This window comes from Mauremys mutica, chromosome 8 (assembly GCF_020497125.1).
Source record: "Mauremys mutica isolate MM-2020 ecotype Southern chromosome 8, ASM2049712v1, whole genome shotgun sequence".
Taxonomy (NCBI): Eukaryota; Metazoa; Chordata; order Testudines; family Geoemydidae; genus Mauremys; species Mauremys mutica.
In genome coordinates, this window is record NC_059079.1 from 28022111 (window position 1) to 28046398 (window position 24288).

The 24288-nt window shown below is 38.4% G+C and overlaps 1 protein-coding gene and 1 long non-coding RNA gene across 8 annotated transcripts in view; one reads left to right on the top strand and one right to left on the bottom strand.

Moving 5' to 3' along the window:
* The window catches only part of LOC123375952, a 33874-nt gene extending 15061 nt beyond the window's left edge, over positions 1–18813 (bottom strand). The window contains exons 1-2 of the long non-coding RNA XR_006581641.1: positions 18784–18813; positions 12696–12803 (exon numbers count right to left, since the gene is read on the bottom strand). This is a non-coding gene — a long non-coding RNA (uncharacterized LOC123375952). The remainder of the gene's footprint in view (positions 1–12695; positions 12804–18783) is intronic.
* Positions 1–24288, top strand: part of PRKACB (protein kinase cAMP-activated catalytic subunit beta) — a 125813-nt gene that overhangs the window by 51456 nt on the left and 50069 nt on the right. Inside the window, exons 1-3 of one of the 7 annotated variants that reach the window (XM_045027405.1) lie at positions 13971–14063; positions 14164–14357; positions 21869–21939. The exons of 2 other annotated variants lie outside the window; for them this stretch is intronic. In XM_045027405.1, coding sequence (XP_044883340.1) covers positions 21912–21939 — 28 coding nt within the window. In that variant the 5' untranslated portion in view covers positions 13971–14063; positions 14164–14357; positions 21869–21911. Of the gene's footprint in view, positions 1–9624; positions 9827–13970; positions 14064–14163; positions 14358–19488; positions 19554–21868; positions 21940–24288 lie in introns of those variants that run through there. 4 more of the 7 variants (XM_045027407.1, XM_045027406.1, XM_045027403.1 and 1 more) reach the window with 4 other exon arrangements.

Genomic DNA, 24288 nt, shown 5'->3' on the forward strand with positions numbered 1-24288 from the left:
ATACTTTGTGATTGCATCCCACAGTCATTTGGAGTTACTGCAAGAGACAGTGCTGTAGGTGAGATATTAGACGGTGCTGGAAAACAAATGCTGGGTTTGTGCTACTAAGTGGGTACTGGGTTGTGGTATGCTGCATGCAATAGGTGCTGGGTTAGGGTTTGAGGAAGTACTTGATGTGGGGGTTACTAAGTCAGAGGTGGTAGGTGCTATGGGTGGGGTCAGAGTTCATGGGTGCTGGGCGTTTTGGAGAGGAGGAAATAGGAAGGACATCCTAGCTTCCTTCTCTCGCCAGAGTTGACTCTTTCAATTGTAGATTTCTTTTTCTTCTCCATCCTACTGAAGTGTGAGGAATGTATCGCTTAAGTAAGGTGTAGAGCAGTCTTCAGCGATACTGCCACAGGAGCCAGGCGTGGTTGGGGGAGTCATGTTAAAGCTGAGGTGGCAGCTTTAAGAGGCGGTGACATGCTCATTGGGTGCTAGTGGCCATCTTCTAACAAACAGGTCAGTTTTTTTTCTTTTTAATGGGGGATTTTGCCTACAACCCAGCTACCCACATGTGACTAAACTTGAGATCATGATTCCTAGGTAGAGAACCTCTGTCTCAAAGGCTATTTACTTCAAGATAGAAGTGAAGCCCATTAGTAGAGCTGTCGATGGGGAAACTTATACTCCTGCTGTTCGGGTTGTAATGTTCTGTGGGCAAATGAAGAGCCTAATTGTCTTGGATTGTAAATTTATCAAATTCTTAAGAGCTAAACTGAAAGGGAAAATAATGCAAATAACTATTAGCTTGCTCTTTATTATCACATGCTGAACACTATACAGTTCAGGTTTTACTTTTTTTTGCTTCTGTATATTCTTAGCTATTCAAAATTCTTACTCATTCCTTTTGTAGCCACCATGTAAAATTGAAATGTTTAATGCTACTGGAACGTGACAGCCTGTATGCTCCCCTAGCATAGGTGGATTTACTAAGTAAGCATTTTTTGTCACTGACTGCTGTAGTTAAGCTTCCTTGCAGTAGATGCCAGTAGAGCTCTTCCGAATTAAAATAGAAATATGATCACCATTTCCATAGCAACAGTTTCCTCTGAGCATTACTATTTATAGAAGTACTGCAGGCCCAGCTTTACATTACTCATCACAGTGAAACTTTCTAACAAGGGTTAAAATCCTTGTGGAAAAGATATTTTTTGATCTAAAACTGCATGGATTTAATCTCAGGCATTATTAAATAGTGGGATTATTTATTTTGCTGTATGTATTTTACTTATAGGTATTTCTGTACCACTCATTACTGTAGTATTTTTATTTTTATATTAAACAGTCTTTTAAAAACCTACTTTAATAGATTAACAGGTTGATTATAAATCTTGATTGGAGTTGAAATTTGGCATGTTGCGTCTAAAAAGGGGAAAATATTATGTACAGATAATCTTTGGCTAGGATTTGGTTTTTATTACCATGTTTAATTACTAATACTTTTACAGTATGCCAAAACCAGCATGCCAACTTTGGGCATTATTTTCATGCATTTAAAATGGAAAACAGGTAAAATATGTAGAGTGTTAGCAAATACTGTCCATTTTGCATACAAAAAAGCAAACTCCACTCTCTCAAAAATGAAGCACTCTTTATAGATAAGCAGTATCTGCCTCTCCAAAGAGTAGCCAACCTATCCCCCCTACTCTCTCTAGTCTCTTTTGTAAATTGACAGCTTGTGAAGCATAAGCAAGGTTGCACTTGTTCAGATACTTGCTACTAACACTCACTCAAATTTTCTAAGAAGAATTGTTATTCTCAGTTGTAAAATAGTAATGTAACTATTTTGGCTTTATATGACTTCCTCAGGGCTTTCAAACCCAACTGGGAAGGGATTATTACATAAAGACATGAGTAAACATATATTATCACACACACACTTTAGTATTCTTATTATTATACAGTATACAAAATGTTATAAAATTAGGGCATATAATATTGCCTATGGTTTAACAAGTTGTAATTGTGTTAATGCTGCTTGTAAAGGGACCCCACAGCATTTCGTAATTCAGGTATGTTAAACAATTTCCCCCTTTTTATAATTTCCCATTATTATATAATTCGGTGGTAATTGTTGATGACATCTTTTAAGCAATAAAATGTTTTATCAGTCAATGGGAGATTTGCTAAATTGGCAAGATTCATGGGTTTTCAAAAACTCATGAGCCTTAACCAACATAAATTGGATTGATTGTGTACATGAACTAATATATTTGAATCATTGTTCTACCCACAAGGTTTTTTGTTTTGTTTTGTTTGATGGAAAGCCTTTGCCCTGTCCTGTAGGGCCTAGGAACAATTGTACCTTAAAGTGAAGAGATGTATGCTTAATCAAGGAATAAAACTATTTATCTTCAACAAACAAACAAAAATACAACCCCAAAACTGTCCCCTTTGCAGGAACCCTTCAGTATGAACAATTGGACGATTCACCTTCCTCAAATTCCGGGTATAGGATAGGTCCACTTAAGAAAAATGCAGATATCCAAGAAGTGCCACAGTATCTCTTTCTTTACTTGTGGATGAGGGGAGAAATTGACAAAAGAAATCTAATGATTTTAACTGGAAGGGAAAGAAACTGAAACGGGTACACAGTTTCAGTTTGGGGGGAAGGGATAGCTCAGTGGTTTGAGCATTGGCCTGCTAAACCCAGGGTTGTGAGTTCAATCCTTGAGGGGGCCACTTAGAGATCAGGGGCAAAAATCAGTACTTGGTCCTGCTAGTGAAGGCAGGGGGCTGGACTCAATGACCTTTGGTCCCTTCCAGTTCTAGGAGATAGGTATATCTCCTAGTAGTAGTAGTAGTAGTATTACTTCTCTCTTACAATAAAACTAAAACATACACAAATAACGTAGGTAGTCATGTGGTGATTCAAAAATGTTGTATGCATCCACCAAAATATTAAGATTCAGGAGCAGATTAAAGATCTACAGATCAGTTAATTAAAGCTGAACTGAAATTATTTTACAGCCCCCACTGTTTAAGAGCCTAACAATTAACATATACCATTTTTCAAAGTAAACTGGAGGATATTTCTTATCGGAGGATACCACAAACACCTACTGGAGCAAAGAGCTGCATTTATCACATAACTTAGGTGTTTGCTATGTCAGCTGTTCTTGTAGATGAAACAGTGAACTTTGAAATTAACTCCTGGCCAGTAAAATACCTTTGGTGCTTTTGATTTATGGATGTATTTGTAACTGTTAAGTCTACTTGTGTGTTCTGTTTACAATTTAGGGCTTTCTTTTTTGACAGTGTTGTATTGATTGAAAAAACATTTTGTCTCTTTTAAGATTCGAGTACATAACAATGAATCTTAATGTTTATATATACTTTTATGGTGAGAGTCTGCAGATGGTGCTGTTTACACATAGCTGTACAAGTTGCTGCAACTATTGTATTGTAATTAAGATTCATTTTGGGGAGCTGTTGCAAGCATTAGGAGAGTTTGCTCTCTGCCTTTATGTCTTTAATTGGATTCAGTTCTTGGGGGAGAGCTGCTCCCTGGAATTGGGCATTGTTTTTTTTGGTTGAGTTTCCTGAAAGAAAATTGGCTGTGTGCGTGTCTGACCACCTCTGTTCAAAGACTGGGGTTTATAGTGGAAGTAAAATAAACTACTCTAAGGAAATACTCGGACTCCTTGTCACTGATTTCTCCTCCAACAGGAGACTGACCTACAATGACATATTTATATTTTTTATAATTGTGATAGTTAATATCGATGTTTATTTTTAAGCATATTTTTTTATTTTTATCAATTTAAATTTTCACAGTTGCAGGAAATTATGAGAGGGATTAGACAATAATTATTTAATAATTAATTAATTTAATAATTATTTAATAATTAAATTTAAAGCTTTATAACTGTTAAAACACACATTGTCAAAATATACAAAGTAAATATCGTTAAATTAAACTCTTAGGTTATCAGTTTTCTTACTTTGCCTGTCTGTACATTTCAATTATCATCAATAAAAATTTTGTTTTGTTGGTTTGTGAGTGCACAACGAAATCAAGGTGTAGTAACAAAAATCTAATCCTTCCGAGCGCACATATATGCAAGGAGATCCCTTGAGTCAAGCGCACATATATGCAAGGCCTTGAGTCATCTACTGGATGATGTTTGGAGGGAGTTGGGTATAGGATCAAGAAAGGTGCAAATAGTTCCTGACTTCCTTCAGGCTAAATGAGCCACTGATAACTTCCTCCTACAGCTGTTAGCATTGTGAAAGTTTTGTAAAGACCTAAAGAACTTTTGCCTTAGATCTAGCAGAAATTTCTATTTAAAATCTCATTAATGCCAACAGCTTTCATTTTCAGTATTGATAAACCTTTTTCCCATGAATTTTGGAATATGTTAAAAAATATTCTTAAACACTCATAACTAGAGCTGATTGAAATTCACAATTTCTGTCTCATGGGAAATTTTGACATTTCAATATTTGTTTTCCCACAACACAAAATGTTGGAATTGAGTTGTTTGGTTTTTTTTAAATGCAGATTCCCAATAATTTTGATTTGGAAATGTTGAAACATTATTTTTGACATATTCAATTGCAACAAAATATTTTGACATTCCTGAAATTGAAGTACTTTGTTTTATTGACCCAAATACTTCATTTTGAGTCAGGTCAACATTCAGTTGCATTTCTCTTGCTTTATTGGAGTTATAATTCAGGCCCTTCTTGTTTCCTGTGGGCTGGACTCCTTGGAGGACTACATCTCCCACAATGCAGTGTGGCTCCAGGTGACCACATCAGGGAAGTCGTGTGTCCCTCCAGGTGCATCATGGGAGATGTAGTCCAGCCAAGTAGCCTGTCCCCATTCTCCCCTATATACCAGGCTCTCTGTTAAATTTCAATTATTTGTAAGGAAAAAGTGTTGATTGACAAATTGAAGTCCTGGTACAAGCAAAGCCAAATAAGTTACACCTTCAGGAGAGCACCACCTCTTAAGTAACCTATTGAAACCCAGTGCCTGCTAGCCAGAATGGAAACTATCTGTGCTACCAAGTTCCCCCAAACCCTGTCCCTTCTTCATTCTCCATCAAATAATTTAAAGGATTTAGTTGTGTGCCCTTATTAATGTAACACACTGGTGTTGAACTTTCTCTGTAACTTTTAAAAAACGTAACATTCTACATAATTCTTGGGTTTATTACACCTTCATACCATTCATGACTTCACTTCACAATCTTTCTTTTAAAATACATTAATCTCATTTTTAACTTGTGCTACACAATCTCTTTCTCCTAAATAAATCCATCCATCTCCACATCCCATCAACCCTCTCCATTGACAAATAGTTTGGAAACTTGAGCAGAGGACTAAAATAATTAGCTCAAGATTGTATGAAAGATGGGCTTGTAAGGGAGGGGGGTGTCCAGAAAGGAGACCTGGGGAAAAAAAACCACTCTCCCCTAGTTACTAGGAAAGAGAAGGATGCTGGGATTTCTGCTAGCTTGCTGATTTAGATTCTTTCTGGGAGCACAATAGATTCCTGGAATATTTTAAACCAATTTGTTGTATTTAGGTATGTGCAGATAGCTACCCCAGTTTGTGTTTGTAAGTTTGTTCCTAGGTGGTTCCTGTAGCTTTGAGTCCAGGAATTACAGTTCTCAGGATGCACCAGGGGAGTGGGAAGAGAGAGAAGAGGAGGAGAAAAGGAAGAATGTGAGCTCTATGGAAAAAGTGCAGAGAATAAACCTTACCTTTGCTGTTAATCAAGCTTTCTCAGAAGGACTTCCCCCATCAACCCTCAAATGCCACCTATTTCTGTTCTTCCCCTCAATTCTAGAGTCACTTGGTTACTACAGTGGCAGATAGGATGTCTTTACTGTACTACCTTTCCTTGACTGCTGGCTGCTTTGAGGAATGTATAAGTTTATGTTCTTGACGTTGATGATAGTCACTCAAAAACTCATCTTACTTACCAGGGGCCAATGGAATTTTCAAGCCCTATGCAAACAGCCCTTCAAATACCAAACCAAAACCCTTCTCCTCCAAATGTTTGGCTACATTGTCTTGATTTTGTTTTGTTAAAAATATATCCATTCTGTCATAGATTGTGTTGTTCAAAAGTTGTCTGACATTATAAAATGGATTTAAAGCAGGGGTGGGCAAACGTTTTCAACTGAGGGCCACATCGGGGTTCCGAAACTGTATGGAGGACTGGGTAGGGAAGGCTATGCCTCCCTAATCAGCCTGGCCCCTGCCCCCTGATTGCCCCCCTCAGAACTCCCGACCCATCTAACCCCCCCTGCTCCTTGTCCCCTGGCTGCCCCAACCCCTATCCACACCCTGCCCCCCCGGGACTCCCATGCCTATCCAAGTGCCCCCTGTCTGCCCCCCTCCAGGACCTCCTGCCCCTTATCCAACCCCCCCGCTCCCCGCCCCCTAACCGTGCCACTGAGAGCAGCAGGACTGGCAGCTGCACCGCCTGGCGGCCAGCCATGCTGCCGTGCTGCCCGGCAGGAGCTCGCAGCCCTGCTGCTCAGAGTGCTGGCGGCATGGTGAGCTGAGGCTGCAGGGAAGGGGGGACAGCTGGGGGCTAGTCTCCCCAGCCGGGAGCTCAAGGGCTTGGCAGGATAGTCCCACGGGCCGGATGTGGCCTGCGGGCTGTAGTTTGCCCACCTCTGATTTAAAGTAAGGTCCCAGAATGTGTCATAGAATCATAGGACTGGAAGGGATTTGTATATCTGCAAACATTTGAAAGCTATAGATAGGGCTTTATGGGAAGAAAAATAGCGGCAGATCTTTTAACAGAGTTGAACTAGAAGTATGCAGTGCAGTTGTATTTTTGTCAGTCCCAGGATAGTAGAGGGACAAGATGGGTGAGGTAATATCTTTTATTGGACCAACTTCTGTTGGTGAGAGAGACCAGTTTTCAAGCTGCACAGAGCTCTTCAGGCCTGGGAAAGGTACTCTGAGTGGGACAGCTAAATGCAAGGTGGAACTGATTGTTTAGCAGAAGTAGTTAGAGTGGCCCAGAATATGTGCTATCTTGAATGGTCCCTTAAAACAGTGGTTCTGGGTACACAGAGGTCTTCCAGGAGGTATGTCAAATCACTTAGATTGTTGCCTAGTTTTACAACAGGGTACATGAAAAGCACTAGCAAAGTCAGTATAAACTAAAATTTCATACAGACAATGACTTGTTTATACTGCTCTATATATTATATCAGTGTTCCTCAACCTGGGGGTTGTGATTTATTTTATAATTATATGGTTAAAATGAGAATGTGAGCAATTTTTTAGTAATAGTGCTGTGACACTTGTGGCTTTTTGTGTCTAATTTTGTAAGCAAGTAGTTTTTAAGTAAGGTGAAACTTGGGGTACACAAGACAAATTAGCTTCCTGAAAGAGATACAGTAGTCTGAGAAGGTTGAGAAACCACTGCCTTAGAATATGTGCTAGCTACTTATGCTAAACAGTTTGTTCCATCTTGCATTTAGCTGTGACGCTCAAGGTACTTTTCACAGACCCATAGAAGAGCTCTGTGTAAGCATGAAAGTTTGTCTGTTTCATCAACAGAAGTTGGTCCAATAGAAGGTATTACCTCATCCACTTTGTCTCTCTGAACTAGAAGAGCATTTTGAGGGGAAAGTGGAAAAAATTATTTATTTATATCTTGAGCAATCTAGATCATCTTTCCTAAATAGGGACATTTGGTGTATGAATTAGACGTTGAAAATACATTCTATTCTGAGACTTGCCTGATGGATATCTCTTATTTCTCTCAAAAATGAATTTCCAATATTGCCTACCTCAAGTGTTCAAAAATTGTATGTCAGGACTCAAAAATGTGAGATTAACTGAATAAATAATTATTTGGTTTTAAAAGTAATACATTTTGGTTGCCTTGGTTTTGAGTCTCTAGGGATCAGATTATTCAAACTTTATACACAACCAGGAATACTAAAAACTCCTTTAAAATGAAAACTGAGATTCCCATGTAGTTCTGGGAGCTGGGGCTTTAAAATAAACAATGTCATGAGAGTTGGTAACATTACATTTCTGATTGTCCTTTCCACCTATCTTGTGAGCAAATGGGGAGGATAGGGAAAGTTGACCTGGACAGCACAGGGAGGAACAGAAAGTGGCTGGACCAAGAGTGGGAAGGTGTGACCACTGCCCTTCCAGGGGAGGTGGAAGTATTTATACCAGGGGCAGTTCTGGGGAAGCCTTCTCTCACTGAAGTTGAGCTGGTTAGCACCTGCCCTCCCACCAATGGAATTAGAGTGGGAGTGGATTTCTTCTTCATGATCTACTGTGGGTGTTATACTAATCACCTTTTTCTTAGGGCCTAGGAAGGAATTTTCCCCTCAAAGCCCGATTGGCCAAGGTGGGGTGGGGTGTGTGTTTGTTTGCTTTCCCCACAGCAGGTCAAGATTCTGGTAGGGTAGGCAGGGAGTTTTGGTTAAAGCATTGCAGCTTAGTAACTTTAAAAATGTGGCAGATGTCCATGCAGGTATGGGTTATGGAAGGGTACAGCAGGGAACCAATCCCCCCACCCTCCTTTTACAGTCCCCTGAACTCTCATAGAGGGGAGAGTGATGGGGTCTGGCTAGGACCAGGTGTGTTTGAGATGTGGGGGGGGGGAGACTGATAGCAGCCCTCCCAAATAAGTGGAAATCACTAAGAAAAGAACTATGACCAGCACTGTACAACTTATTGCCTGGTATTCCCAGATATGTTAAGTGTATAAAGTTTCAGGCTAATTAAGTCTTTCCATTGCCTTCTGTTTTTCTTCTGGGATGGCTGGAAAATGGATTTATTTCTTTACTAAGGGCTGGGATCTGCCAGCAGTACTCTGACTGGGTAATACCTTACTCAGCAAGTGGCCCCACTGACTTGTTGATAGACACTTGGGATAAGGTAAAACTCAGCATGAGTAAGGTTGGAAGAATCTGGCTTCTTGTTCTTATATACACAAGAACTATTCTGTATCATACTCCATTCTGGCTTTCTAAACGTAAAAGGAAAAAAGTGGTGACTTTGTTCAGTTTTGTTGAATATAAACCATCATTTGTTTTGACAAGTAACCTCCTTGCTTAGAAAATTATATTTTTGTAGAAAATATAGGGACACCATAATTTAATTAACTACCTATAATGTTATAATGTAATTACAGTAGTACTAAAACTATCTTAAGAGAAGGATGTCTTGAAGACTCATTTGCCTTTTTCCAGCAACTCACTTAGTTTGTATGTTTATGGTAACTATTTTTTAATTTTATCTGGCTTCTGATTCTTTCCTCCACTTTATATCCCATGCTGTTGTGTATTTTCATTATCTCATTATCATGTGTTTTTATATGAAAAAAGCTGTTAAACTGAGAGTTTAAGGCAAGTATTACAGCTCTTCTAATCGCCACCTTTAGCTGATACATGAGAGTTTTGCAAAGAAAAACACTATAATGTGCTGTTTTATATTAACAGGAAGTAGAACAGCAGTAGTGGTTAGAAAACATTGCATTCAGGAAGTTTGACACATGCATAGCTCTTAGCTTCTGTGTAAGTTGTTTCAGCTCCTTTTTAGATTGTCTTTTGTTTGGTTGGGTTTTTTTTAAAAGTAAATTATCAATGTATATAGATGGCAGCGCAGCGGGAGCTACCTTGTAACCAGTGCACAGGAACATCCACAGCTTTGCAGAAACTTGAAGGGTTTGCTAACCGACTTTTTCATAGGCACTCTAAGGGTGCTTTACAAGAACAGAAAGTGGCTCTGGAAAATGAGAGCCATCATTTCTCCGAACTTGCTGCCCTGTGGGACAGATCAAGTAAGTGTTCTGTAGATACTCAAGATTCAGTTCGTATTTCTAATTAAAAGACTTTATGTAGTAAACAGACAAACTAGAGTATATTCTATCAGCTTTTTTGTAGTATAACACAAAGTATTGGTTTAAAGAAAGAGCTATTGCAACATGCAGGTGGAAATCTGATTCTCTTTCGCAAGGATTGGTATCTGGTAACAGAGTTTCACTTGTGAGTTTGCTTTCCTTTTTGTTAGGCAAATGTTAACTTAATTTATGTTTTTTTTGTGAACTTTTGTTCCTAGTATTTCAGATCTAAATTTGCTAGTTTTAGCAGTAATAGATAGTTTACTTGTTTTAAATTGTTGGTTTTCAATGCCGTAAACTTTGGAAGCATGGCTATTATGTTTTGCTGATTAGGTCCTTAATTACATGGCTTTTATTTAATATTTATAGTGTCCTTTTATTTTTAATGGATATTTCAAAATCCATTTTATGGTGAGAGTTTGAACACTAAAACTGGAGCAGACATTTATAGTTTACTATTTCAAATTAATTCAGTGTAGTAACTTTGATTTATAACACTAGTTATCAATAATTTTGATTTTATTATAATCTTAATTTGTGGGAGAGAAAGGGGCAAACTTATTTGTATTGCATAAAACATGCTTGATCAGAAATATGGCTCAGGCGGTGCATCCCCTCTCCCCATTACTTTCTACATTACACAAAATATGCAAAGTTCATAATTTTAGGAAAACAATAATAAAGTTAATGAGATCAAAATCATCATCACTACTCTGTACATATTCCACTTTAAAACAGTTTATTTAGTAATTTGTATCCATACATTTTGCAATCATATTTTTGGGTGAGTGGAGTTGAGAGATACCAGGTATTTCACAATCTTAAGTAAATTATCCCCATTTCCTATTTTTAGAGCAACTTATTATAAATAATGTAAGTAAATAATGTATTATTGTATTATTATATACCTTAAAATTGTTTTTTTAAAATATAACTTGTATTAATTTCATACATGAATTTGGATACAGCAATGGGTTGGAATACCACAAGCAATTTTGACTATTGAAAGTAATAGGCCTTAGCAAAATATGCTTGTGTCATAGTATTGTATCATCATGTGAAAAAGGCCAAGTTAACACATGTGCCTAATGTGAATTTGAATTTATGAATGTGTATGACTAGGAATGTCCCTAACCTCAAAAGATGGAAAATGGAAGATACTTATGGAAACCAGAAAGTTGTTAATGCCTGTATTGAAGATAAATTAAATCAAAATCTCCCAACTCAGGTGGCGATGGACAGACTAGTTTTGTGGGGTGGAAGGCAAGAGGATTGGAGTTGTGATGGTGGGGAGAAATGGCATGACCTCAGATGCCTAAAACTTTTCACCTCACCTTTATACATAAAAAGTAAAAATGGGGCACAAACTAATTTTTTTTCTTTACAGGTAACTTCACAGGTTTCTTCTCTGTAATATGAAATTCACTGTGGTTCCACAGGCATTGGGGTAGGCCTTCTCAGTATTGCTCTGTCAGAACCATGCTGCTGTTTATCAAGGGAGGCAGAATGGAAGCTTAGGACCTTGATATTAATGGTCCTTGATTCTGTTCTCTCCCTGAGATCCACATGATTTGGATGGGCCAAACGTCTGACACTTTGAGATGGAAGGATAGCTTTGTCATTAAGGCACAAGAATGGGAATTGGGAGATAGGGGTTCCATTCTTGGCTGTGCCATAAGCTCTCTATGGGAACCTTAGCAAGTCACTTAACTACTCTGTGCCTCAGAGTCTCCCTTTGTAAAATGAGGCTACTTCTTCTCTACATCCTTACACTTCCCTTGCTTGTGTTGTGAGGCTTAATTTATTAATGTACGTGGCACAGTCAGATACTCTAAAAATAACTTAATATGAAACCTCATCTATTGATAGAAGAATGAGTTTTGAGGGAGAGAAACTCTAAGTAGAAACTACCAAACCTAATGAACCACTAAGCCCTAGGATCCCTAAATGTGTCTGTATCACTCCAAAGAAGTGTGTATTCACAAGAGGGAGAGAATACATTTCATCAGACACTATTTCAAGCTTCCAATAAATTATTATAATGTTGAGAACACTGCTTGAAAAATACTGCAGCACTGTCATTTAATAAAACGAAAAAACGGTATTGACCTACTGTCTTCACAAACTGGGACCTGTTTGTGTACAAGCCTGTATTTTAGGGCAAGCTTGATTGCATGACTTGTTTGAAGAGGAAATGGAATGTCATGTCTGTTGATGATAAACGTAGTGAACGAGTGCTTGTTCTTAAAGTCATATTTTAAACAATAATTATGCATGTTGGTTGTAGCATTTTTGTATCAGCAAAGTTTGTGAACTAGTAGCCGAGCGGTCATGGATATGTGTGTGTCATTTTAAGTTGAAATTTGCAGATATTAATTCTAAATCTTTGCTCTCAGTTTAGATCATCTATAGACAAAGAATAAATGCCAAGCCACATATGGGTTTGTGTATATATGGTAAATTTAGGACTCTTAATTCACTACTATCATGGTTCTGAGGGTGATAGGAACAGTGAATGCAGTGGTGTAGTCAGAATGCCTGTCTATCCCTGAGTGGAAAATTGTCTTGCTTTTCCTCTTGAGAAGAAAATACTAAAAATATTTGACTCTTTCGTTGTGCTTTCACAGAGTACAGCAGAAAGTAGAAGAGGAGTAGTCTTGATCATATCTGGCTGCATAATCGCTTTCCTTCATGTTCTAGAATAATGTAGCATAAAATTTAAGTTTATTGATAAGCACTTATCTAAATAAGCAGCATACTGTAATTTTTTTGATAAGGGATTTTTAAATGTTCATAAATGTCCTCCTACCTGTGTCTCTGCAGTTGTAGTGTTCTTATTAACTGCTTAGGTGACACCAAATTCTGCAGACCTGGTAATTTGTTCCTGAACTCTCCCAAGCAAATATACTCTATAATTCTAGAAAGAAACATGAACAAGAGAACCCTTATAAATATATTAAGTACTGAAGTGGCATCAATTTTAAAGTACATTTAGTTAATATAACACCCTCTACTATAATGGAATGTCCTGAATGCTCTGTTTCTCTTGTACCTCTTTTGTAAAGCAATTTCTGATGCAACTACTGCACTTAGAGAGGAAGTTGCTTCTTTGTGGTTTTTTAGTGCCTTTAGTTATCTAGGCTTGTGGTTTAGTGCTATGAGTAAGGTAATGGGGTATGTATTCTGAACCTGGGTTTTCTTCCGGGCTCTGCCATTGACTCAGTGTTTGACCTTGAACAAATCATTTGTCCTCTCTGTGTTTCAGTTTCTCAATCTGTAAAATAGGTAAAATGTTTCTAAAAGCGTCTTTAGATCCTCAGATGGTGTATGAGATTATTTTGTGTCATTTTTAGATTCCTATGAGAGGAAATTTGATTCTTCATACTGCACAGCTTTAATTTTATGGGGGGAAATTGACAGAGTGCATATGTGTGTTTGAATAATTTAAATTGCCCATTAGCCAACATTTATAATGTTGTAAAACATTCAGTACCAAATTAATATTATTTTAGTATTCAGAATTGTATATTTCATTTTCAGTTCCAGATATATTTAACATGATCAGTTGAGCATCTACTCTATTTTTTTAATGTGAAGATAGGAGTGGTTAAGATATGTCTTAATGCTGCAAATCTCAGTCTCCAAATCACCTACCTCCATTACTCACACTAACCTTCCATTTTCCAAAAATTATGAAAAATTAGATGACATTAGCAATCTTAGTAACACAACTCATTAGAGTCACTAACATTACATTGTTTTAGTAGATGCGAATACTGGGATTCTCACTAAAATGTGAGTGTATGGGTAATTAATAGAGGAGAGAATTTAATTTAGGTTGCTGATTCAGCATGACACTAAATATGTTTAAAAGACATTATATGCATTAACGTAGAATGTCTTGTAAGCCTTTGAAAAAACACAATAGAGCTTCAGCAGGATAAATGCTAACTGTGTGGGGAGAAATGTTAAATCTTAAATATAGAGGGGTACGTTGTGTGGATTGATTAAAGCTTTAGACAGTAACTACTGGTTGGGTAGAACTCAACAGATAATTCTGGTCTAAGGTTGCCATGGAAACAACCAGTGCTTGATAGAATTGAGAACATCTTAAAACATCCTGGCTTTTTAATGCTTTTTTCCCCCTGCCATTTTCAGTTGCTTTAGACATGTAGAGGTAATGCTGGGTAGAAAACAAGTAGTTTAATGAGCAAAATTAAGCATCCACATCCTGAATATTGATCTGGTGTTCATTACTGGTATTTTGTATTTGATAGTTGTTTCACATCTCAAGGAGTTCTTAATGAAGACAAGATTTCTGGATTTCTGTGTGCTATCTATTACTGTTCGTGTGTGTGTGTGTGTTTACTGGATCAGCTCTTGTATTTCTAGAGATGAACATAACTTCCTCAAATGTTGGATTAATATTATGAGCAATATGTTTCTGAAAGCTAGCTTTTCAACATGAATGGTAAGTCTTTTTATTACCTATGACACTACAGTCTGTTTTTATTTAATAATACTGTCTTCACAATATGGAAAAAATCTACCCTGTTCCTCAATCTTTCCCACATATTCAAAAGTAAATAAATTAATATATTAAGCTTTTTTCATAATTGAGTCAGTATGAGTAATACAAAATGACAAATCATAAAGGTTTGTTTTGTATCAAACATGAGGATGCATCTTCTTTGCTTTGTATAATAGAGATTTAATTAATATTTTAAATTTTAATATTACTAAAGCTTTCTTATTAGAAATAATCTGATTCCAAATCAGTAAATAGAAGGCATCAAATTTCAGATGAGGAATTTGTAATGTGATCCTGAATTAAATCACTTTATTTAAATCTTATCATTTCCTTTGGTGTAGTTCATTAAGTTGTTCTGTTACAATTTTATGTGAATGTATGCAAAGCAGTACTTCAAACTGGAGAGCCTTCTGAAATTTTTATAATTATAATTTTCAAATTCTGGACATTTTTAGTCTTTTACTACTGACTTCTATGAACAAACTTGTTCTGCTATAGCTTTTATTCTGTCTAAATGGGACAGCAGAATTGTTGAGGTCATTCATGGAGGGAATGAGAGTCTTACTTAAATCAAGGTATTTGTCACTTAGAATTACAACGTATTTAGTAAATTAGTCAGGCAGATATTTGTTTACCAAAAACTTGATGGTTGTTAATATTGCTAATTATCTTTTATATAAATGTAAATTGAGATAAAGATTTGTGAAGCAGTCTATTCCATTTTGGCATACCAGTCAAAGTTGAATCAAAATATATAAACCCAAAATACACATCATTTTATTTCTCAAAAATAATTTGTTTTGAAAATTGGAGAAATGGAGAAATTTTTAAATAATCTATTTCTTTCTTGAGCTTTTTCTTTAAATTAACCTTAAAAAAAAAAAAAGATTTATTTACTCAACAAATTGAGATTACAGTAGAACTTCAGAGTTACGAACACCTGGGGAATGGAGGTTGTTCGTATCTCTGAAATGTTTGTAACTCTGAACAAAACATTATGCTTATTCTTTCAAAAGTGTACAACTGAACAATGACTTAATACAGCTTTGAAACTACTATGCAGAAAAAATGCTGCTTTCACTTTCTTTTTTTTTTTTTTTAAGTAGTTTACATTTAACTGGACTGTATTCCTCCTCCCCCTCCCTTTTTTTTTTCTTTTTTTTTTTTGGTCTCTGCTGCTGCCTGATTGCGTATTTCTGGTTCCAAATGAGGTGTGTGGTTCATAACTCTGGTGTTCATAACTCTGAGGATCTACTGTATTCAGAGTACTAGTACTACTGAGATTTATCCCACAGAGATGACATAGGATATGGGAAAGACAGGTGAAGTTACAGCATGCCTGCCAGATATAACTTCAGTTTAGATACTCTGTGTAACCTTATTTGTTTTGTGGGCATCTTCCCAGAAATGAAATGCTTTGTTGCCAGCTCCCCATTGGCATAAAGTTTTTTACAACGTAAGGCCAGTTTTCAGAATACTGCATGTGCAGATGTGAGACATATTTACTGAGTCTGATCAGTATCATGTGGTCATGGTAATTTATATGTGAAATTACTTGTGCTGAGTTAACATACAAATGGCCAAACTGGGTCAGACCAATTACCATCTAGCCCAGTATCCTATCTTCCAACAGTAGCCAATGACTGATGCTTCAGAGGGAATAAATAGAACAGGTAAATTGTGGAGTGATCCATACCCTGCTGTCCACTACAAGCTTCTGGCACTCGGAGGCTTAAAACACCCAGAGCATGGGGTTGCATCCATGACCATCTTGGTTAATAACCATTGATGGACTTATCCTCCATGAAACTATCAAATTCTTTTTTGAACCCACTTATAGTTTGGCCTTCACAACATCCCCTGGCAATGAGTTCCCCAGGTTGACTATGCATTGTGTGAAGAAGTACTTCCTTTTATCTGTTTTAAACCTGCTGATTATTAATTTGAGTGAGTGACCCCTGGTTCTTGTGTTATGTGAAGGGGTAAATAACACTTAGTTACTCCACAACAGTTATGATTTTATAGATCTCTATCATATCCCTCCTTAGTCATCTCTTCACCAAGCTGAACAGACTCAGTCTGAATTTTTCATCATACAGAAGTTGTTCCATTCCCCTAATAATTTTTCTCTGTACCTTTTCCAATTCTCATATGTCTTTTTTGAGATGGGGCATCCAGGATGGCATGCAGTCTTCAAGGTGTGGGTGTACCATCAATTTATGTAGTAGTGTGATATTTTCTGTCTTATTATCTGACTCTTTCCTTATGGTTCCTAGCTCTTTTTGACTGCCACTATACGTGGAGCACATGTTTTCAGAAAACTATCTGCAGTGACACAAGAAAGAGATCTTGGAAAAAGCTAATTTAGACCCCACCATTTTGTATGTATAGTTGGATTATGTTTTCCAATATGCATTACTTTGCATTTATTAACATTGAATTTCATCTCCCATTTTGTTGCCCAGGCACCCAGTATCATGAGATCCATTTGTAACTTTTCTCAGTCTGCTTTGGACTTAACTGTCTTAAAAAACTTTGTATCTGCAAACTTTACCACTTCACGGTTTGCTCTTTTTCCAGATCATGTATGAATACGTTGAACAGCACAGGTCGCAAAACAGATTATTGGGAGCCCAGGAAAATTACCTCTCTTCATACCTCTCTTCATTCCTGTCTTTTAACCAGTTACTGATCTGTGAGACGACCTACCTTCCTTATCCATTATTGCTTACTTTGCTTAAGAGCCTTAGGGACCTTGTCAAGGGCTTTCTGAAAGTCCAAGTACAGGAACTCCTCACTTAAAGTCTTCCCGGTTAACATTGTTTCGATGTTAAGTTGCTGATCAATTAGGGAACATTCTTGTTTAAAGTTGTGAAATGCTCAATTCCAACGTCGTTTGGCAGCCACCTGTTTTGTCCACTGCTTGCAGGAAGAGCAGCCCCTTGCAGCTAGCTGGTTGGTGGTTGGAACCAGCATGGACCAGCAGCCCCCCCATCAGCTCCCCACTCCCCTAAGTTCCCTGTGCAGCAGCTGTCCCTCCTCCCACTGCCATGTGCCGCTCCTGCCCTCTGCCTTGGAGCTGCTCCTGCTTGCTGTACAGGGGGAAGAGGGCAACTACTGTCAGGGTGTCTCCCTCTCCCCCCTGCTCCTGCACCCCGCTTACTCCGTCTTCCATAAAGCAGGGGGGGGACACACGACGGAGGGAGGGAGCTTCTAGGCAGTAGCTGCTGTCTCAGGTCTCAGCAAGCTGATTTAATTAGCAAGGCAGTGTACTTAAGCCTGGGGTCAGCTACTTAAAGGGGAAATGCACATTTTTTTCTCTCACACACAGGGTGTGTGTCTCTGTCTGCCCTCCCTCCTTTCCTGCTGCCTTGTAGAGTGTTGTGAGAGTTAACCCTTGAGGGCTCGGTCAATTGCTAGTTCATTTAGCAGTAAGGCATTCCCTGGGAAATATCCCACTCTCTGACTCCTCCACCTCAACCAAACTTCACAATCATCATCACTGTGTACCAGTATTAAATTGTTTGTTTAAAATTTATACTGTGTGTGCGTGTGTGTGTGTGTGTGTGTGTGTGTGTGTATATATATATATATATATATGAGTCTTTTGTCTTGTGAAAAAAATTTCTCTGGAACCTAACCCCCTCATTTACATTAATTCTTATGGGGAAATTGGATTCGTTTAACATCATTTCGCTTAAAGTCGCATTTTTCAGCAACATAACTACAGAGTTAAGTGAGGAGTTCCTGTATACTCTGTCCACTGGATCACCCTTGTCCACATGTTTCTTGACACTCTCAAAGAATTCTAATAGATTGGGGAGGCATGATTTCCCTTTACAAAAGCCACGTTGACTCTTCCCCAACATATTGTATTAATCTATGTGTCTGATAATTCTTTTCTTTACTGTAGTGTCAAGCAATTTTGCCTGGTACTGAAATTTGGCTTACTGGCCTGTAATTGTCAGGATCGCCTATGGAGCCTTTAAAAAAAAATGTTACATTAGCATACCACAGTTAGCCTTTGCAGTTTCACATTTGAGTTCCTTCAGAACTCTTGGCTGAATACCATCTTGTCCTGATGACTTCTTATTGTTTAGTTTATCAATTTGTTCCAAAACCTCCTCTATTGACATCTTAATATAGGCTAGTCCCTCAGATTTGTCACCTAAAACAAATGGCTCAGGTGTGGGAATCTCCCTCACATCCTCTGCAGTGAAGACCAACACAAATAATTAATTTAGCTTCTCTGCAACAGCCTTGTCTGCCTTAAGTGCTCCTGTTAGTTCTAAAAATTTTGCCCAGACTGTTCCTTCTGTGTCTTTTAATCCCCCCCACCCCCAGACATACACACACACACACACACTTGTAGGCTGATGGGTAGCTCCTCCTCCTGTCTTTCCCCCCCCCCCCCCCAGTTTGATTTGTGACTTCACAAAGATTAGATTGATGGAGTCAGTTATATCAGCTTTGAATTTTGTGACTCAAGTATGGTATTTTATTGCATTTTATCATAGATTTTGTTAGGTTTTTTTAAAAGGTTTTGTTCGTAGATTAGAATAAAAAAAGCTGCATATTTTGTTTGTGGATGGATTCCACAAACCTACGTCTCCAGATTCTTTTGCATCGGGCATAGAGAAAGTCCCAAACCCATCAAAAGAATGGCCCACATCCTTCACTAAGGCCATTTCCCCATCACAGCACTACACAAGCTGGAAGAACAATTTGGGGCCTAAACAGAGGTGGCAACTAATTTCTCAAGCTCAAGCATACAAGTGCTACCACAACTAACTGGTTGGTGCAGATACTTCCTGCATTTGCATCACCTTTTCTTTTCCATGGCCCTTTCCTTCTGAAGGACTTGTCTTGCCTACAACATTTAGCTTGAGTTAGTATGTTTTAGTTGCTCCACTCCAAGTAACCTAGCTTCAGTGTGTGGAGTTAAAATTGACCATACTCTGAAACAGCACTCAAACTACACAAAGTAATTGGACTAGCAGAACAAGGTGTTTGGATTAGCATATTATGAGGTAATGTAACTGGAACTGCTGCATCACCACTGCATTACTAGTTCCAGCACTGACAGCACTCATGCTTCAACCCATACTCTCACAAGGCAGTTAGCTTGAGTTTAAGGTAGGGCTGTCAAACTATTTTAAAAAAATAACCGTTATTAATCATAAGATTACAAAACTGTGATTAATATCGGTTATATTGCACTGTTAAACAATAAGAGTACCAATTTAATATTTGTGGATGTTTTTCTACGTTTTCAAATATATTTATTTCAATTACAACGCAGAATACAAGGTGTACAGTGCTCACTTTATATTATTTTTATTACAAATATTTGCACTGTAAAAAGATAACTTCTGTAAGTCATAGCATGAAGGGGCAAACAAATGTTTAGCATTTCTGGCACATAAATACCTTGCAACACCGACTACAACAGTGCCATGCAAATGCCTGTTCTCACTTTCAGGTGACCTTGTAAATAAGCAGGCAGCATTATCTCCTGTAAATGTAAACATACTTGTTTGTCTTAGTGATTTGGCCGAAGAAGTGGGACTGAGTGGACTTGTAGGCACTAAAGTTTTACATTTTTACATTCTGAGTGCAGTTATATAAAAAAAAATTCTACATTTGTAAGTGGCACTGTCACAATAAGAAGATTGCACTACAGTACTTGTATGAGATGAATTGAAAAATACTATTTTTTTTGTTTCTGTTTTTTAATCAAACAGAAGGTGAGGGGCAAGGTCACATTGTATTTTGTCAGTTTTCTCTTGGTGAGATCCTGTGTGGAGAGAAGCAGAGGCCGGAAGAGCAGTGGGGAGGGTTTGAGGAGTGAGTGAAAGGTGGTGTAGTAATAACAGCTGAGATGGAGGACATGGGATTCAGTTAAGTTGGAGAAAGTTGTTTAGCTAAGAAGATAGAAGAAGAGAAGGAGAAGGAAGAGAGAATGAATTCGTAATATAAGGAATCAGTCTGGTCATGGATTTTCAACAAAGACACTTTGCAGCATGAGAGGAGGAACAAAAGGCAAGGGTTTGGGGGGTTAACCTGTGTTGTGGGGTGGCAGGATGGACCTTGCTATGGGAGAGGGGGCAAAGAGTCAAGGGTGGAGAACAATGAGGTGTGGCGAGAGCCAACAGCCAGATCAGTGGAAGAGAAGGCAGAGAAGAGAGGGCTGTGAGCAGATGCGAAATCACAAGAAGGCTGATGACAGTGTGATGGGCAGGGGGAATGCAGTAACAGAGAGATTGAAGGAGAGAGAGCAGTGCTTGGTGAAGACCAAATCAAGTGAGTGTCACTTTTGGTGAGTAGAATAGTTGAAACAGCATAACTTAGGCCCCTTCCAAATTCACAATCCATTTTGGTCAATTTCATGGTCATAGCATTTTAAAAATCGTAAATTTCATGATTGTGGTTATTTAAACCTGAAATTTCAAGGTGTTGTAATTGTAAGGATCCTGATCCGAAAAAAAGGAGTTGTGGGAGGAGTCACAAGATTATTGTAGGGGGTGTTGTAGTACTGCTCCCCTTACTTCTGCACTGCTGCTGGTGGCAATAATGCCTTCAGAGCTGGGCAGCTGGAGAGTGGCAGCTGCTGGGCAGGTGCCCAGTTCTGAAGGCAGAGCCGCTGCCAGCAGCAGCACGGAAGTAAGGATGGCATGATATGGTATTACCAGCCTTACTTCTGCACTGCTCCTGCAGAGCTGGGCCCTCAATCAGCAACCTCTGTTCTCTGGGCGCCCAGCTCTGAAGGACAGCAGTGCAGAAGTAAGGATGGCATGATATGATATCACCACCCTTATTATGCACTGCTGCTGGTGGGGCACTGCCTTTAAAGCTGGGCACCCAGCCAGCCACTGTTGCTCTCCAGCTGCCCAGCTTTGAAGACTGCACAGAAGTAAGGGTGGCAATACTGCAACCCTCCCCCCCAAAATAACCTTGCAAACCCCACCTGCAACTCCCTTTTGGGTCAGTTTGAGAAATGCTGGTCTCCTCTGTGAAATCTGTATAGTACATGGTAAAAGCACACACAAGACTAGATTTCACGGGAGGAGACCAGATTTCATGGGTCTGTGACGTGTTTTTCATGGCTGTGAATTCAGTACGGCCCTAAGCATAACTTGTCTATTTCAAAACTTGTAAAACATTTTAAATTCAAGTTCCTATCTATTTTTTTTTTTTGGAAGATTGGACAGTCATTTGGCACCTTTACTGAGTCTAAAAAAACCCAAAACTAGGCAAACGCTTATTCTGACAATATCTCCTTCTCTGAGATGCACCCCTATGGGAAGGAACATACCAAATTTAACAGCCAGCTTGGGCTTTGATCAGGTTGGATAAATGGTTATTTCAATACTAAAAAAAGGATATTTAATAGAATTCCTGATTGTCCTTCATGCATCCAGGATAGTTGTTTATTTTGTGTCCCTTTTCAGATAGAGAGCTCTGTTTCTGGAGGTTGCTGAGTACTTCATTGCCATGAAGGGGTCAGTTCCAGACAAGCCAGGTTTGAGAAACTTGGTGCACTTACCTGCTATTGGACCTAAAATAGCTGAATCAAAACATGCACTTTAGAATTAAAGATGAACTCTCAAGTGCATGCTTGGAGCAGTCAGCTAAGGAGACTACACAGATGTCAGAGTTCCCAGTCATCAGATACTGAAATTCACTGCACTTAGTCTGGAGTCTGAGAGAGAAAATGGTTACATTTAAATAAAGTTATTCTTGTTTTCTAGAAAGAAGGGTACTTCTGTGGCATTCTTGTAAAGTCTAGGGCTTAATCAATCACTCATGCATCTCTTAAATATTCTCCATCAAAAGAGTTGTTTCCTCCAGCTTACAGTTTTTACATGGGCCGGTTTGTTTTTATGAATGCTTTGCCTTCACTTCCTTAAGGGTATGTCTATATGGTATAAAAGCGCCACATCATGGCCACTGCTGGCCTGGGTTAGCTACCGTAATTTGATCTTGCAGGACTCAGGCTGCTGGGCTAAAAGTTGCTGTATAGACATTTGGGCTTGAGCTCCAGTCCAAACTCTGGGACCCTCTACCCTCACAGGGTCCCAGGGCTCTGGCTCCTGCCCAGGCCTGACTGTCTAGACAGCAGTTTTTCAGTCCAGAGCCCAAACTTCACAAGCCTGACTCAGGCTAGCCATGGGCTTTTTATCCCCATGTAGACATACCCTAAGAGTGCAGGTAACTACTTATCATGCTATTTAAAGGCACAACACATAACTGAAGTTTCCTGTTTCCTATTATTCAGATTCTTTAGAGCAGTCTTCGACATTAGACACCATCTTATATCCCCTTGAGTCCCCTGCAGATAATTTGGATCTGTAAGAATTGGTTAACTCAATTCTTATTTATGTTTCACTTGCAAGATAATTTTTCTAGCAGCAGTCATTTCTAGCAGGATAGCATGTGAGCTTGCAGTTCTTTTCTATTCAATTCATGCCTTTCCTCTTATCAGGACAGTCTCATACTATGGCTTTATCCTATTTCTCTCTCTAAAGTAGTTGCTCTATTATCAATACAGTATAATAAGTAGCCTTATCTAGTTTCTGCCTACCCCTTTCTCATGTAGACGAAGACAAATTGTGATGTGTACTTGATGTGCATAGAAATGTGAAAATTTGTTTATTTACACATGACTTCCTTCTTCAGGAAGTCAGAGTCCCTGTGCTATTTAAGGGCTATAAACGGACCGCTAATACTTCTCAGTTTGTCACTGTAGGCAACCATTTCCTTTAAAGATTAAAAGCACACTCCACAAGGGATATTTCAGCATTTGGGCATGATGTGAATTGCTGAAACCCTCCATAGAGGTGCAGAGCTTCTATACTGATTTACCCTGGTAGCCTGACCAGACTTGTCCTGTTAGCTTGAAGTCACATATGAGAGTTTGTGTTTATCTGAGGCAGAAGTATCTATGGATTGGGGGAGAGGGGTTTTCCAAGGAGCAACCTGAGAAACAAGCAAGTTCTAAAGCAAGTTCTGGCTGAAGTATTTCTCTCTGTTTAAGTTAACAGTCAAATAAATCCCAAGAAGGGTGTAAATTTGGGTGTATGTAATGTACTGTGTTAGAAGTGGGATACAACTGTCACCTGCTTTCAGGAAGTTAATCAGTGAGTGACATACACAGATCAGCTACCTGTAGGTCTTTACACATGTTCTCTAATACAGTAACCTTAAATAATGGTCTCTGTGACAGCAGGCCCACAAGTCCTCCAAGCTATAGTTCTTTAATGTCTGTATTTTCAAGAGACGGTCTAGCCCTTAGTACAGAGATGGTATAGTACTCTAGAAAAGAAAAAGATTGCATTGGCCCACATCTTTTGATGTGGGAAATTTTGGGGGATGGATGGCTCAAATAAATAGAAATTTAATTTAATTTGTATACATTTTATCTGCTAAATGCTATTGTCTGTACTAGAAAACCTGATTGGCTTGTTTTGTATTCATATATATCTGGGATAGGCAGTCAGTTTAAACAACCTCCACCCAAGAGAGATCACCTAGCCAAAAAAAAATAGCCACTGTTTCCAGGACACCACTACAATATGTACCTGTATTTTAGAAACAAGTGCTTGAGATGTTAAGAGAATTGATATAAAGCTAGGTGGGAGAGTTGTGAAAACTGATGACAGTCATATTTCCCACAGGAAATCTTCAACTCTCAATATTCTGGGCTAGTTGCAACATTTAGATTATGAATGCCTCCTTTTTTTTTTAAACCTAGGATTAAGTGACCAATATGATTTCTTTTAGATTAGACGTTTTAATATTTGATAAAGTATATTCATCCTGTTTGAGGTATTAACACTTTTAGTTTTAGATCCTTTGTAATGTTAGAACT